The sequence below is a fragment of the Sarcophilus harrisii genome, chromosome 6 (assembly GCF_902635505.1).
Source record: "Sarcophilus harrisii chromosome 6, mSarHar1.11, whole genome shotgun sequence".
Taxonomy (NCBI): domain Eukaryota; kingdom Metazoa; phylum Chordata; class Mammalia; order Dasyuromorphia; family Dasyuridae; genus Sarcophilus; species Sarcophilus harrisii.
Window position 1 is genome coordinate 107,048,406 of NC_045431.1, and position 16,665 is coordinate 107,065,070.

General features: G+C 38.8%; 1 protein-coding gene across 2 annotated transcripts in view; it reads left to right on the forward strand.

Moving 5' to 3' along the window:
* Positions 1-11,564: 11,564 nt before the first annotated feature.
* Positions 11,565-16,665, forward strand: part of WDR17 (WD repeat domain 17) — a 117,833-nt gene continuing 112,732 nt past the window's right edge. The window contains exon 1 of one of the 2 annotated variants that reach the window (XR_004230404.1): positions 11,565-11,717. Coding sequence is in view for 1 of the 2 variants with exons in the window: in XM_003773053.2 (XP_003773101.2) it covers positions 11,637-11,717 (81 nt within the window). In the remaining variant the exon portion in view is untranslated. The remainder of the gene's footprint in view (positions 11,718-16,665) is intronic. The other variant, XM_003773053.2, reaches the window with a different exon arrangement.

Consider the following 16,665-nt stretch of genomic DNA (forward strand, 5'->3'; position numbering starts at 1 on the left):
ACAACACGAATCAACATGAGAAATTATACATGTGCATAAATCCTAGAAATAGTCCAAAACCAATCTATTGTCCATTAGTTCATGTGCCAGGAATCCAATAATTCCTGCAAGTTTTGAAGTCCTACAATACTCTCATCTTGTGTTAGGGAATCCAATGATTCCTGCTGGTTTTCAAGTCCTGCAACAGTCTCATTATCAGCTATGCTCTTTCAGTGTCAGATGTTTCTTAGATCTTCTCCTTTGTTTTGAGGTTTTTCTCTTTTTTCTGTCTCTTTCTGATGGACAAGGCGAATATGGCTTGTTGGCACCCATCTGATTCCTTCTCCATCTGTAGAAATACAAGCAAACCCTCTCTCCCAAGCACTTAACCTATCTAGTCCCTTCTATTTACCACTTTCTAAATCTCTCCTCATCATCTGGAAATTACCTTGGAGCTGCTTATTATATTGGAGCTGCTTGAACTGGACACTTGTCCTTCTGTTGGGTTGAAAAGCCTGTATTCTCTCCAATTGTAATCCCTTTTTGCCATCTGATTGCTTTTCTGCTGATTGATCACATCAGAGTCTTGAACTTCTAAAGATTCTCTGGTTGTAAATTTAGCTGCCATCACGCCCCACCTGTTTTTTGTTTGAGGTCTTGGACTGGGTTCTGCCTCTCATTTCCCTGGGTCAATCCACATTCTGAGGCCCTGTGGAAGCCCCTGTGGCATTTTGGACATAGAGTTTTAAGTCTTCTCTCACCCTGTCTTCTCACTCTATATCTTTGCCTACACTGAGCTCTCAGATGTTTCTCTAGAAGTCCCTTGCCAAAAGGGACCCTGTCTTCCCATGTTCATCATAAGTCTGGGTATACTAAGCATTTGTGCCCACTGTGGCACAGCGTCTTATGATCTCCTCTAAAGGAGCATCTTTGTGTAGTCCCCATATAATTTTTCTGCAAATCTCATTAGCATTTTCTTTAGCCAGATGTCTGGTAATTATTTCTGTAGCTGCATTTTCTCCAATGGTTCTTATGACAGCTGTTTGCAAACATCCCACAAAATCCACAAAGGGTTCATTGGGACCTTGCTCTATTTTTGTGAAAGCTTTACCTTCTTCTTTCCCTGGGAGGGAAGCCCAAGCTTTTATTGCAGCAGTAACAGTTTGTTCATACACTCCTATTGGGTAATTAATCTGTGCTGAATTCTTTGCATACTGACCTTCACCTGCTAGTTGGTCAAAGGTGATTGGAGTATTAACTCCAGTTTGCCTATTTTGTTGGGCTTGTACCCTACAAAATTCACTATATTCCAAAAGCCACAACAATTTTTTTCCAGATTCTAAACATGTCCTTGCTATGGATTTCCAATCACCAGGGGTTAGGATTTCATAAGCCAAATTATCTGGAAGCATCTTAACATAAGATGAGGTAGCCCCATAAAGAGTGCAACCCTTTTTCAAATCCTTAATTTTTTCCAGATCAAAAGGAGTATATCTTCTCCTTTTTTGACCTGAAGAGTCAAGCTCTTCAATCACAGGATATGCATTTATTTTTAAATCAGATACATCCTGTCCTTCTCTCTTAACCTTAACCAATGCCTTTTGTAATCTTGTCATAGGCTGCTTCATAAGTGGTGCTGATTGTGTTTCTGCCTCTCCCCCTCCTCCTCCCTCCAACCATGAAGGGTTAATGGAGGGAAGTAGGTCAGGGGATAAGGAATGACCTAATTTCTCCTGCTGTGAAGCACCACACTTAAAAGTGTACTTAACTCCATTCTTATCTGATTCTTCATCCTTTTCACCTAGTTTATTTAGATTCTCCCCCTCCTGCTCTTTTTTCTTTCCTTTTTCTAACACTTATACAATTTCTTAAAGCCAGTTGTATTAAATTGTATGTATAAAGTATATCTTTGGACATTGAGTCAGGTCCATTTTCATTGTAGAATTGACATAATTGCTCTCCTACTAATTTCCACTTGTCTAGATCCAATTCTTTTTCCATAGAGAACCAAGGAGATGTGTACTGTAAAGTTTCTAAAAGTTCAGTGATCTGCTCCCAAATTATAATTAAACCTTGGCTTTTCGTAAGTCTGACACATTTTCCTTGAATTGGAAAAGAAGGCTGTTTTCTAAACATCTGTCCCATTTTAGATGAAATATTACTTTAGCCCTTAACAAAGTTTCCTTGTCTATTTTTGTATTCACCCTAATTTCTGGGTCACAGATGAAGGTTCTTGATCCCACATTCTGGTACCAAAATGTAATATTCTTCTCTAAAGTGTAATGTTCTCTGGGAGTAGGTTTCTTGGGGGGCTTCTGGGAGCAGCTTTCATTTTAATTCAGTAATCACTCTAAATGCAGCCAGGAGTTAAAGTCCAAATCCTTTATTGTTTCCTTCAAAGTCTTATCTCCTTCATTTGGGGCTTGGCTAGTTTTTCTTAGAGACCTTCTATAGTCTTGGTTCTGAGAACTTAATCTGCCTTCTCTGGCTTCTGAATCTCCTCAACTGAATCCTGGATGAGGCTCCGAGAACTTCTAGTGGGTTTGTCCTTTCTGGCCCTGACAGTGCCTCCTAATATGTTCCACACTGAGTATACAGCAATCATTATATCACTAGGAAACCATTATTTGTTGTAGGATTAAATCAATGCTAAACTAGATTTAACCACTGTCTCCTCAATTCTACTTACTTAGAACCTTGTTTCAAGTTCTGGTCCAAGTTCTGTTTGAACACAGGCAGCTTACTGTGGTTCATAGGTTTTATATGCCAGGTTCATATACAATGTTGATCTTTACAGCATCCAACTTTCATCATCAGACAAATCCACAGCCAAACTTCTTTAGATTTTGGCCTAGCTGTTTTGTTCTTTCTGTAGCTATTTGTAGTTACCCTAGACTTCCCCAATAAAATGTTGGACACCTTCTGACCTGAGGGACTCATGGTGTCATATTTTTAATAATTTAAATGCTTTCCATGGGTTTTTCTTGGCAAAGAGTAATTTCCTTTCCATTTCCTTTTCACCTTTGGAAGAACTCTCCACTATGACCTGCCTATCTTGAGTAATCACGCACAGCAAAACTCATAGTTTCATTGAGTTATGCAAACTCCTCTACCATGACAAGGCAGTGATCCAGGAGGGGAAATAGATATGCACATATATTGCATACACATATTATGCAATGAGAAAGAGACAGATAGACACATGGACAGAAATAGAGAAAAATAGAGAGTAAAATCATGGATTAAGTCCTATATCTGAAATGAAAAGACACAGGTTCACATTTTACCTCCAAATGTTAATAGTAAAATGAGCATGGATGTATAACTTTCTCTCTCTTATTCTAAGCTTCCTCATTTGTCAAATGAGGATCATAGTACCTCTAGTATTCACCTCAAAGGGCTGCCATGAAATTCAAATAAGGTAATGTAAGTAACAAAACTTAATGTGTTATAAAAATGTCAACTATTATTATTCAGAGATATCTTAGTAATTAAGACCTACAAGTCTTTTCTATCTTATTCAGATAAATGCTTTCATCTTCTAGCTCATTTTATCAAACTTTTGACAGAATTATTTTTCATTTCAGGCAAAGAAAAGTGTATCATTCCCCCTTTCCTTCCTCCCTCCCCCATACCCGACCAACTATCATAAAAATTATCCTTATTTTTTAAGTTTCAGAGAGCTGGTCTTTGTAGCTTTGATGGTATAATGGTATTAGCCAATTTTTTTAATTGCTTAAAAATACTGAGAATTTTGATACGTACAGTCAATCTAAAATGAATTTTTTGGAATATGTTTATGTAACATTTTAAATACCTTGATTATTTACATTAAGGAAGACATAAAACAAGAAAGATTATATTTATAAAATGGATAACTAATGTTAAGAGGAAAGGAATACAAATAGAAGAAAAATTTTCTTTAGATGGATCACATTGCACTGATTGTATCAAGGTTCACAGTTCTACAAGGCCATCTTAGTAATTGCCAAAGGAAAAACCAGCATGAGTAGGATGAACAATCTATTGAGTCAGTCATGCTTTATGAGGTTCAACCACAAGGAGCTATCCTATCCAGAGGGACACAGATTTCCTATGTATCTCTATGTTCCTTGTATCTCTCAGTAGATTCATAGTGACAAGTTTGCCGGCACAAATTAAAGTTTCAGTCTTATCTGGCTTATGGTGATGATAGTTGAAAGACCCCTAAATCCTTGATTTGAGCAAACCCTTGATAGCAGAGATTATCATCATTTGGGAAAAACATGAATTTTAATAGGTACTCCCTGAGACAAGTAGCATTGATTATCTTGACCTTTTAATGTTTATTAGAAGTTTTGTTATTTTTAAGTGGATTTTTATTATAGTTTCACCCCTAGTTAAGATTCCTGTTTGAATTCCCAGAAGAGTTCTTTGAATTGATAAAACCATCATAACTCCATAATTACTGCATTAACAAGAAAGCCAGGTTATAATGTTTACTCCAAAAGTTATTTTTCCTCTATAAGAGACCCGTCTCATGCTGTAATTCCCTGCTAAACTTTTTTTTTAAAGGTATTTATCCCTCCTTATGATGCTGAGGATTCATTAGGAACTTACTGTGCCTTAATGAGGTCTTCCTCCTGGTTAATTATGAGTTCCACTAAGGAACTTGGCTCTCCTCTTTCCCCTTGTTAACCACTAACTCCCTTTTGGAACTTAGCTTGTTAGTCAATGGCATAATAAAATCTTTGCCTCTTGATTTGGAGAAGATCTAAGTGTACAAATTCTTTTGAGATAACTTATGACACTGGCTTGAGACTCCAATACATTTTGGGGGATGAACATTTTGATGTAAACTATAAGAGGAGAGTCTGAAACCCCAATACACTTTGGTGGCAAACCTCAACAATGTTTTAAAGGAGGGAATCGCAAAGGGATCTTTATTGCATTAGGGTACACAGTTCTTTGTATATTCACCTGAAAAGATCACAGTGGCAGCAAATAGGGAATAGATCAATCATACTTTAATAAGGTACAGAGAATATAGTGTCAGATGGCCTGGGAGAATGAAGTGAGAAAGGAATTCAAACATATATATGAAACAGATTCAGATGGGGAGTGAATGAAGTGAACTGTGAATGAAAGAGAAGTGAGAGTGATGTGGTTAGTGGCAGTGCAGAGAGTTGTGGGAATCCTCTCTAGTCAAGGCAGGTCTAAAGTGAAAGAATTCACATACCTGAAAAGTCTGAATGACAAAAGGGAAGTTTATTGTTAGCTGAGAAGCCAGCTTTGCTAGGAAGGCAGACTTCTGAGTGTCAAGAGATTTGGGCAGAGAAATAACAAAAGGTTATCACTGAGAAGAGAGCAAGAGTCCTGGTAGGCAGCTGTGCCAAGAAGAGAGCTTCATTGGCAAAGCATAATTCCTACTTTGGACTTCTACAAAGATTTAGAGTTTAAAATAGTCTTTTTATAAGTATTATGAGACTGGGGTTTCTATTGAATGAGATTCCTTCAATGTTGTCACTGCCCCCAGGCCTAGATTTCTAGTTGAGACAACTTAAATTTAAGCTTATCAGGCCTCTGTTTTATGGCCAAATCCTGGCCTGGAGGCTGGGGGCAGTTTGAGCTGATTATCAGACCCAAATCTCCAATTGAATAAGCTACTAGGAGTGGTCCTGGACTAATTTTCAACTACTAGAGGGTAAGTTAGTCCCCACCAAGATAAAAAAATGAAACCACTTATCTTGATTCACTGAGGCAAGCCTGTCCCAGAGGAGAGTTTTTCAGAGTTTTTTCCCATTGTTCCCCAAAAGCCAAGGGAGACATAATTTACTTCAAGAGGGGCACCTAGTGTCACTTACATATCAGATTTGGACAGCATAGCTGAGAAGTAATGGGAGGAATGTTTACAGAAAAGGGTTTTGGAATTCCTTTTTTACAGGGTGCTAGTAGGGAAATGGTCTAAGTTTTATCTACCATCTCAAAGGCACCATACCCTTACATCTAAGTGTTTTGTCCACAGCAATATAATGTTTAATCACATATTTTATAAGGTATGTTAGGGTTTAGGGATTAGATTTTTTTTTTTTTAATTATATTTGTTTCTAAAAAAATTTTACTTTTTGATTTGGATACTTTGGATTTTGGATAATTTACTTTTTATCCAATGCAGTTTTCATTTATGATTTCTGGAAATATAGTTCTGAAAAAAAAAAAAAAAAAAACAGGCTTTAAATAAAAATGTCATTGTGATTCAGATGAAGGACTTTAAAGCCAAATTACCCTGGCTTTCACTGAGTGGCCAATAATAGCCCTACTCCAAGCTTTTATTGTTCATTGTTTAGGTTTTGATAGCTTAGAATGAGTATAAATAGCAATAACTCTTTGTTCTGGACAGAAATTCTGAGCATTTCCCCTCTCTGATAGAGACTTTTTTGACAGTAAACTAGACCATCTTTCACCTCAATTTTTACCTAGCCCTTAGTCATGGAACAGGCATTAACTCAGACAACCTGAGACCTAGAAAAACCTTAATTTAGAGAGGCTAGTATTACTCAATGCCTCTTGAGCCATTTCTAGTCCTCTTTTCTTTTATGGATCTCTCTGGAAGAAAAACTTTGCCTCACATCCAGTTCAAGCACAAGTATTAACTTCAGCTTTATGATGTCATTGTTCTTTAAGATTGAAGGATGAATATCAAGTATGACTGATTACTTGCCTAAAGCAATTTGTTGATGGACTCTTGTGAAAAAGACTTTGAGAGAATTAAATGTGGAAGCCATCATGAATTTTTGAATGACTACTTGTAGGCCTCAGAGCTATAGACTTGTAAAGGAAGCTACAACTCTACACTCAACACTTCTAGCACTTTCCACCTTAGAGAGTTCTTGGAGTAGACTCCCCTAACTGAAATCTTCTCTCTTTGTTTGAAATTAGTTATTTTATCTTTTCTTTTCTTTTTTTTTCTTTTTTCTTTTTTCTTTTTCTTTTTTTTTTTGCTGAGGCAATCAATTGGGGTTAACTGACTTGCCCATAGTCACACAGCTGGGAAGTGTTAAGTGTCTGAGACCAGATTTAAATTTAGGTCCTCCTGATTCAGGGCTGGTGCTCTATCCATTGCACCACCTAATTGCCCCTGAGTTGCTTTATCTTACATCTTTATTATTTTTTATTCTTTGACCAGTTCTAATCAATATAACTTCCCCCAACTTCTGTTTGACAGAGTCCAAATATGATGTTTCTACTATGATTACTGGTGAGAACATAAGTATGTATTAGTTTTTTGTGTTGCCTGTATTCAACTAAAAATACTTCTTAAGTGATCTGTCTTAATGGGATCTCATGTCAAGCTCTCTGTGGACTAATTTTCTCTGGAGCTGCTTTGTAAGACAACATTGGTTGTAATCTTTCATCTGTAATGCTGGAGAAATTGAGGCAAGACAGAGATTAGATTTTTGATATTTTAATAGTGGAGAATTTGGACTAGCCAAAACTAGGTAGCTGAATGGGACTTTTGTCTCAAAGCATTCAGCAGTGAGCAATTAAAATTCCAGAGACTTTTATAGAGCTCCAGCTATCAGGAAAGCAAAGGCAAGAAGGAGCAGAACACTGGGTAAATCATAATTTCAGGAAGGATCATAACTTAGTCCTGACAGATTAGGGGTCAAGAAGGTTGGGAGCAAAAGACAGAGTCGAGGGTAAAATATAGTGAGCAATACCCAGGCATTTGAGATAAGCTATCTGAAGTTTTACGACTCTTTGGAATGTGAGAGTGGTCAGAGTTTGGAGGCCCCAATTCTCTTAGTCCCAATGAGGCAAGGAAGAGGGCGGCCACAACAATTCCACTCAGGGCATGATAATTCAGGAAAACTGAGGCATTACACATCATACATACATACATATATACCCATCCTTGGATTAGGGTGTAAGCCTGGACTCCCCCAGACAATGGGAGAAAAGGTCAGGGGTGGAGTGGGGACTTTTGATTAAAGTCTATATAATCTTGTGGTTAGCTGTTGGGAGTTGCTCTTTCTTGTTGAGAGTGTAAATCCCTTTTTGCTTTTTTACCTTGAATGTCTCTGATTTTAAATTTGGGTAAGGATCATTGTCCCATACAGTACTGATTAAATATCTCTAATTATTGGTAACAGAATCTGTCTCTCTGTCTCTCTGTCTCTCTGTCTCGGCTGTCTCGGCTGTCTCTGTGTCTCTCTCTCACATTCTCTCACTCTCTTGCTCTCTTGATCTTACTCATAAGTAACCCTGCTTTGCTAGGTATACAAATCCAAGCCACTTTCATACATAACCTTCCCAGTGTCTGTTCTAAAATATTAATTTTTTTCATTCTGGGATTGGTATGCTGGGTTACATATATAAAGTAAATACAAGGAACTAGGGGAAGAGTGGGAAGATCCAGAAGGATCGGGGCCTAGAGGTAATTATGCCTGGGGTGAGCTTTTAAGAAAACAGGGGAGGAAGGCTAAGAGAGAAGATGAAATATCATTTGTAATTTAGTTTCCTCACCTGTAAAATGAAGGTAATAATAGCACCTGCTTCACAGTATTGAAATAATTAAAGAAGCATATCCCATAGCATCATGGCTTGGGTCTAGATGGGTAGGATCTGTCAATACAAGAAATTGGACAAAGATAATCATATTCTAAATTCCTGAAATGTATGAACATTTTAAGGGGTGGTAAAAAAGAAGTTTAAAAAAAAAAAAGTCAATTAATTAGCTTTACCAACTGTAGTAATTGAACTTGTGATACCAATAACTCACATTTGTATAGTGCTTTAAAGTATGCAAAACACTGTTCTTACAACAACTTGTGACATGTGTTGTGCAAATATCATCTCCATTCTATTGATGAGAAAACATAGGATCAGATATTAAGTGACTTAATTATGATCGTCCAGCTAATAGATATATGAAATGGGTTTTGAACCTAGATCTCCTTACTCTAGGTCTAGACTACTATCTACTAAATGTCTATGCATCTTTTAATTGAGTTATGTAATGGGCTGAGGTTTGAGTTAATGCACTGAGGTCCCAAGTACATGAGGCTATTGGACTACTCTATTAATATACATGATTGGATAAAGAATGGTCCCTGTCCACTCTCTGTGCAAGTCCTGATGTGTTGTATAGGAAATGACGGTTTTGGTGGGTGGAGACAGAGAGAGACAGGAGGAGAAGCTGGGAGAGATTGACCTTGGTGCATAGTCCTAGCTGCTGGTCGTGTGGCTGCGGGTCTAGCTAGCTTCTTGACTCAGATGCACACATTGCTATCACCGATTCTCTTCCACCTCCGATCCTTCTTCACTGAGAATAAATACTGACGATTTTCCCCTAACCTGAACTCCTGACTCCTGCTGATTTAAAAATACACGGTCTTCACAGAGTTAGTGAGTTGAATGAGCTGAATAAGCAAAGGGAGAAGCAATTATTTAAAAAATTGAAATTCATTGTATCTTTTTCCTATATAATAAGAAACTTTTTGAGGGCTTGAAAATGTTTCATTTTTGTCTTTATATCCTCAATCTGTGACTCATAGTTGGTAATTGAAGTATGTTGATTGAATGAAGTAAGAAGGAAGAGGGGGAAAGAAAAAGGAAAGCTTAAGAGAATTGTCAAATTGAAAACCTATGTGCCACTTTATTTTGTATTATTTTAATAAAGCTTAGTCAATTTATTCCGTATTAATGTTCAGGTTACTCTGTATTTGTTGTCTTCATTATGTGAGTATGAGCTTCTTTAAACCTGTAATTTGTTGTCTATTGTGAAATTTGAAAATTGATACTCAATAATTGAGAACTGTAGTTTTACTAAAATACAGACATGATTGTATAGGCCTGATTAGTCAAATTTGTAAGAGTTTACCTTTCTTATCCTTATGGGACAATACGTGTAACCATAAAAATTCTAATCTGTGAACTTTTGCTGACCATGGGGAAAGATGAGTCAATCTGGAGAGAATGTGTTTGCCTATCATAACTTTCCAGGGAATTTGAGTAAATGTGATGATAGGATGTGTGCCTACCATAAGACTTTCCAAAGGATGTTAGTCAAGGGATGTTGGTCCACCTGGTGAGGAATTGATATAAGCCATAGCAACCAAAAAAGAGAGAAATGCATCTGTATAGGCATTGTGTAAATGCTATAACAGAGCTGCTCTATCAGATGGATCCTTGACTATGGAGGTGTCTTAGATCCACTATATTGGTATTTGCTAGGTATACTAAAAAGGGACCATGCTCAGATATTTGTGTCTGAGTTTCTTTTTATCACAGATTTTTAATATGAGAGGAGGGAAAAAATAAAAGGAGATTAAAATGGGGAAAAGACTAGGAGAAAGAAAGCAAAAGTATAGAGGGAAGGAAAGAGAAGAAGGCAAAAAAGATCCAGTCAACCAAGCAATATTTATTAAACTCCTATATACCAAATACTGTGCTAAGCACTGGGGAAATAGGAAGGTTAAAGACAGGCTTCTTGCTCTCAAGTAGCTCAAGATCAAAGAGGAAAAAATGGCAAAGAATATTGGAGGTGGAAGGAGAAGAAATACATGAAATAAGATGGAAAGAAAAAAGGAAAAGGAGAGGAAAGTGGAGAGGGATTGAGGGGGAAAGGACAGAAAAAGGAAAGAGAAAAGAAGACAAGGAAGGATAGGAAGAGGGTGCCTAAAAGAAGGAAAGAGAAGAGAGGTGACAAAAGAAGGGGACATGAGGGAAAAGATAAAAAGAAGAGGAAGAAAAGGAAAAGAGGATTAGGGAATTAAAGATGTGAGGAAGAGGGAGGGAGGAAATTACCAGGAGAGGAAAGGAAAAGGAATGGAGAAGGAAGGAAAGAACAAGAAAGAAAAAAAGGGATGAAGAAAAGGGAAGGATAGACTTAGAGAAAATAAGGAGAGTGGAAAGGGAAAGAAGGAAGAACAGAAGACAGAATAAAAGGAGAAAACGATGGAAGGAAAAGGTGAGGAAAAGGGAGAGGGGAAAGGAAAGATCAAGAAAGGAGGAGGGGAAGGCAGTTAGAGCAGAAAAGGAGGGATGGGCAAGGAGGAAGAAAGTGAAGGAAAAAGGAGGATGTACAAGAGAAAAAACGGCCGGGGACGGGAAGGAGAGAAGGAAAAAGTGAGAGAGGTACAGAGGAGAGAAGGAAAGGAGGGGAAAAAGTGAGAGAGGTACAGAGGAGAGAAGGAAAGGAGGGGAAGGGAAGAAGAAAAGAAAAGGTGAGGGAACAAAAAGGGAGGAAAAGGAGAGCGCGTATAAGGACAAGGAAGAAACAGCGGAACCCAGAGGCGCAAAGACGTGGACTCTGCTCCTACCTACTTCCAACCACACCTCCATGTGCTTCTCCCTCCGCTCCCCCCTTCTTCCCCCACCCCCTGCCCGCTCTGAACCCGCCCAGATTTCCGCAGCCAGGAGCTCCCTATTCCCTGTTGCCAGGTAACCACCACTCTCCCTCAGGGTCTCCAAGGATGCCTGGTTGTTCCCGCCTCTCCTTGAGGGAAGAATCCAATCAGACGCCGGAGTTTCTATCACGTGGCCTTCTGGTAGCTTTCCATCTTAAGGTCTTCTTCCCCTCCTTCAGGGCCACGCCCATCCCATCCCAGATCCCCGCCCAAGGGGGGGACCGGGCGCCCTAGAGGGTGGGGGCCGGGCGGGGCCAAGGCGGGGCCATGCTCTCCCTCAGTCTCCGTTCCTGGCTTTCAGCACCTGCCGCTGTCCGGTACCGCCGCTGCCGCCGGCCCTTCCAGCAGGTAGGGAAGCGGGACTGTCCCGGTCCTGCTGGTCCGGGAGAAGGTTTGGGAGCGGAGTCAGTCGGGGTCGGGACACGAGGGCTGGGGAGCCGGCCTTGAGGATGGACCGGAGATACCTGAGAGGTGCAAGTGTAAGCGAAGTGCTGGGAATGGCAGGTGCTGATGTTGGACAAAACTCCCCCCGGGCTTTTTTGGGGGGTGGGAAGGGGTGGGGCACACCTTGGTCTCCATCCCTGTGCTATTTTACTCGATCACCTGCCAGGAGAGCTTCAGAGGCCCTGCCCCGAGCCGGCCTTAGTCCTTCTGGTACCATATCTAGAAAGCATTAACCGGGAGGTTTTAGCATCGAGACTGCGTTTTAGCTGCCTTGATTAAGGTTGAGGGAGATCCACCTATCCTCTCTTCTCTCTCCCACAGCCGACTCCTGGTCTGTGTCCCCCAGGGCATTTTGCACCCGCTGGGAGCTCGGGGCATGGTTTATTTTAGCCTTTCTTTAGGGCAGCGCAGAACGAGATTGTTGCGACTGTGTAAAAGAAACAATAACGGTTGTTGACTGAACAAGTCAATGAGCATTTAAGTGTTTACTGTTTTTCTGTTACTGATGGAAATACAGAGGAAGGCAAAACAAAAACAAAAGCAAGGAGTACTCCATCTGAAAGGGGAAGAAGACAATATGCAGATAACTATAAACAAGCAAGATACTTTCAGAAAATATAGAAAAAATAAGAAATAAGAGAAGACACTAAAAACTTTCATAGAACAACTGTTTCTTAATCTCCCTAAATCACAAATCTTATGTCATCTTCCTTCTTCTAACATTCAAAAATTTTAATTTTTTTTTAAATTAAAAGGATTAAGGAGAATTAAAAAAAAAAAAAGGTTTCTTGGAGAATACGGAATTTTAGCAGAGATTTGAAGAAAGCCAGGGAAGCTTGGAGGCCGGGATTTGTGGTGTATTCCAAGGCGAGGGAGACGACTAGGGAAAATGCGTAGAATCTTGGGACTACTATTTTGTTCGAGGAACAGCCCCCCCCCCCCCCCCCCCCCCCCCCCCCGGCTGTTCTCTCGATCTCGAGTCTCCGGATCGAAGAATAGGTGGGCCGGGAGTAAGATACGAGAAGATTGGAAAGATGGGAAAGGCTTGGAATATGAAAGACTTTCAAAGACGAACAAGCTTTTTACATTAGATCCTGAAGGCAATAGGGAACCATTGAAGTTTTTTTAATGTTAGAAGAAGGAAGATGACATAATAAGATTTGTGATTTAGGGAGATTAAGAAACAGTTGTTTTATGAAAGTTTTTAGATTTTTAACTTCATTCTATGGTTTTTTCAAATGTTGTAGCTGTTGATTTCTTGAGTACAGAATGTCATCTTTATTAGCTACATTATGAGTTACTTTTGTTGTTGTTGAAGCAATTTGGGTTAAGTGACTTGCCTGGGGTCACACAGCTAGGCAGTATTAAGTGTCTGAGGCCGGATTTGAACTCGTCCTCCTGACTTTCAGGACCACTGTGCCATCTAGCTGCCCCTATGAGTTACTTTTATATAGGAAAGTCTCTTTGAAGTTAGTAGAAGGAAGCATTGGAGCAATGAAGGTGGCCTTCACTCACAGGATGACACTGCAGTGTATAATAAAAACATCATTATATGAAATTAATATAGACATGTATAATTAATACAGTGTGTAAAATTATATGATGAAAACATCTTTTTTGCTTTTCTGTATTATTTACAGATGCTTTGTGACAGAGGCATTTAGTAAACAAAACAAAAAACTAAACAGTGTCTTTTCTCTTCCATCTTTGAACCATGTCAAGTAAACACAGGTTTTTCTTTATTTATTAGAAAATTTTATAAATGTGTTATTCTTTCCTAGAAAAATAAACTTGCTATAAACTCCCATACATTTAACTATAATCTCTATGCAAATAAGTCTGAAGTCTACATCTGCTGCCTCTTCTAGTCTCTTTCTTGAGTTTCAATTCCATAACACAGGCTGCCTAAACCTTCCCCCTCTTTCATATTTCCTTATTTCTATCAAAGGCATTGCTATTCTTCCAGTGTCTCATGTTCACAATCTCAACACAGTATAATTTCCTTCACCTCATCAGTTACTAAATCTTCTTATTTCTATCTTTACATCTCTTTTATAGACCTCTCTCATTCTTAGGGATCCCTAATCTCCTTTCCTCTAGATTATTGCAGTAGCCTCCTTATTGTCTTCCCCACTCAAGCCTTTTACCATGTCAATCATTTTCATATACTTCATTCCCATATTCAATCAATTCCAGTGGCTGCTTGTTGATTGCCTCTCCAATAAAATATGAACAACTCTGTTTAGCTTTTAAAATCCTATACCCACCCTGGATTCAGTTGATTTTCCCAACTTCATTGGACATAATTCCCCATTCCACAATCTGTTATCTATCCAAATTGACTTCTGTTCTTCTTATCTACATCTCCAATTGAAATACCTTTACAATGGCATCTCCCATATTTGGATTATACTTCTCTGTGCCTCACAGTTCCTGTTTTCCTTTAAGATAAAGCTCAAGTACCAGGAATTTAGAAATCTTGTCTTCATGAATTCAAATTTATCTTTAGAAACTTGTAAGCTATGTGACCCTGGACAAGTCCCTTAATCCTATTTGAATCAGTTCCTAATCCGGAAAAGGAAATGGCAAAACCACTTTAGTATCTTTGCCAAGAAAATTTCAAAATAGGGTCATAAAGAGTTGGACATAGTTGAACAACAACAAAACTGCTTTGTGCATATATACATATATATTTGTTGCTTTTAATGCTTCTAATCGACTCCATTAAGGGGAAGCTAGGTGTCTCAGTGGATCTCTGGGCTTGAATTCAGGAAGATCTGAGTTCAAATGTAGCCTCAGACACTCAGGAACAATGTGTTTACTTTAATCCACTGGAGAAGGATATGACAAACCACTTCAGTATCTTTGCCAAGAAAATCCTATGGATGCATTGTCCAAGGGATGATGAAGAGATGGACATAGCTGAATGACTGAATAACACAACAGTCTCGTCCATTATAATGTAAATTCATTGAAAGTATGATCATTCCATTGTTTAAACTTGTATTTTCAATGCTTAGAAAATAGATAATAAATGCTTATTGATTTGAGTAAAGGATGGTTTTCTATATCGGGAAAGAGGAATGTTGCATAAGAGAATTTAAATGAGGGGAGGGAGGAAGAGAGAAGGTTTCCTGGCTGCAGGCAGGTAGGGGAATGTTTACTATACTTCCAGTTCTTTAATTGCTGGGTAATACTTTAGAGCAACCCTCCAGCACTAGTTGGCTAGATGCCCAGTTCAGGGCCTAGCACATTTTCTCCCTACTAAACCTGTGATTTTTTTGGTGTAGTGACTTTTAATAAGTTGCTTTCTCTCTCAATGAAGATAGCACAAAATAAATATTTAACAAATATGTGCTGGATTAACATGAAGCAAAAGTGATAAAATGAAGAAAAAAAAAAAAACTGAGGCAACTTCATTATTACAAAGGAAAAAAAAATAGCATTATACTAAGAATTGACCAAAATGGGAGGATGAGGCTATTGTGACAAACTTACTATTTAGTATTGTGATGACCGTGTATTTTAAAATCAGCTGGAGTCAGGAATTCAGGTTAAGGGAAAATCTTCAATTTTTATTCTCAGTAGAGGTGAAGAAGGATCGCAGGTAAAGGGGGATTGGAGGTGAAGGGGGGATCTTTCTGCTCCTCTCTCCGCCCCTCTGCCTCCACCCACCAAAATCGTCATTTCCTATACAACACATCAGGACTTGCACAAAGAGTGGGCCCGGGACATTCTTTCTCCAATACTATTGGAGTATGGTCCAATTACTATTTAGCCTCACATGCTTGGGACCTCAGTGCATCAGCTCGAGCTTCAGCCCATTACATAGTATTATGAATCATTTTCTTGGTTGCTGACATTTATATAGCCATCACAGGTATTATTGGCATCATACTTTTACAGATGAGAAAACTGAGGCATAAAAAGTTATTTGTCTAGAGTCATAATAAATGTCAAATGTGGGATTTGGATCTATATCTATATTCTTCTTGACTCCAAATCCAATGCTACTTTCTTTGCCTAAAATTTAATAACTGTAATAAAAATAAATTTACAAGGACATATACCCAGGCTGCAACAAATATATAATGAGTCTATTCTTAAACATATCAATATTTTTATTCCTATTGTTATTGTGTGTGTGTGTGTGTGTGTGTGTGTTTTTGACTTGTTCTCCCTATCTTGCCCAGGTTGGATGGTTGACATGCAATCCAATTAACATTTATTAAATACCTACTATATTCCAGATACTCTGCTAAGTACTGGGAATATGATGAATAAAAAGAAAAATAATCCCTACCTTAAAAGATTTTATAATTTAAAGTTGGAGACATAAAAAAGGAGACAGAACAACAAATGGAGAGCATGGGGCACCAGAGAGTACTTATTATGGGGACACTTTGGGATATTAGGCTATATATCTTGTTGGTACTGAAACTAGATTGGTAGCAGTTGCAAAGTGCAGTGAGCTGAAAGTCCAGTTTTTGCCCTATAAAAGGAAGGCCTTGGGAGAAGCTCAGTACTCTACCCTACAGCTCTCCAATCAGAGGGGAGAGAACGCTGAGGGAGATAATACCAATCAAGGTTCAAGTTAGCTGCTTGGTGTGAGCAAATCTTGGGAAGGGAATCTTGTTCTGTAGGGCTGAATCCAGGAAGGGTAGCAGATATAAAGTAGAGTGATGGCCTAAACAGTAAGGAAGTTTTGAATTGAATTTTCAACCCTAACTAGTTTGCTTCTCCTTAGGCAGCCTGGTGGTTCTGGTGACCCACTATATTGGTACTAGATTTACAATCCACTTAGCCTACTTCAGCTGAAAACTCCTGAGCTCAAGTGATCCACTCACCTCGA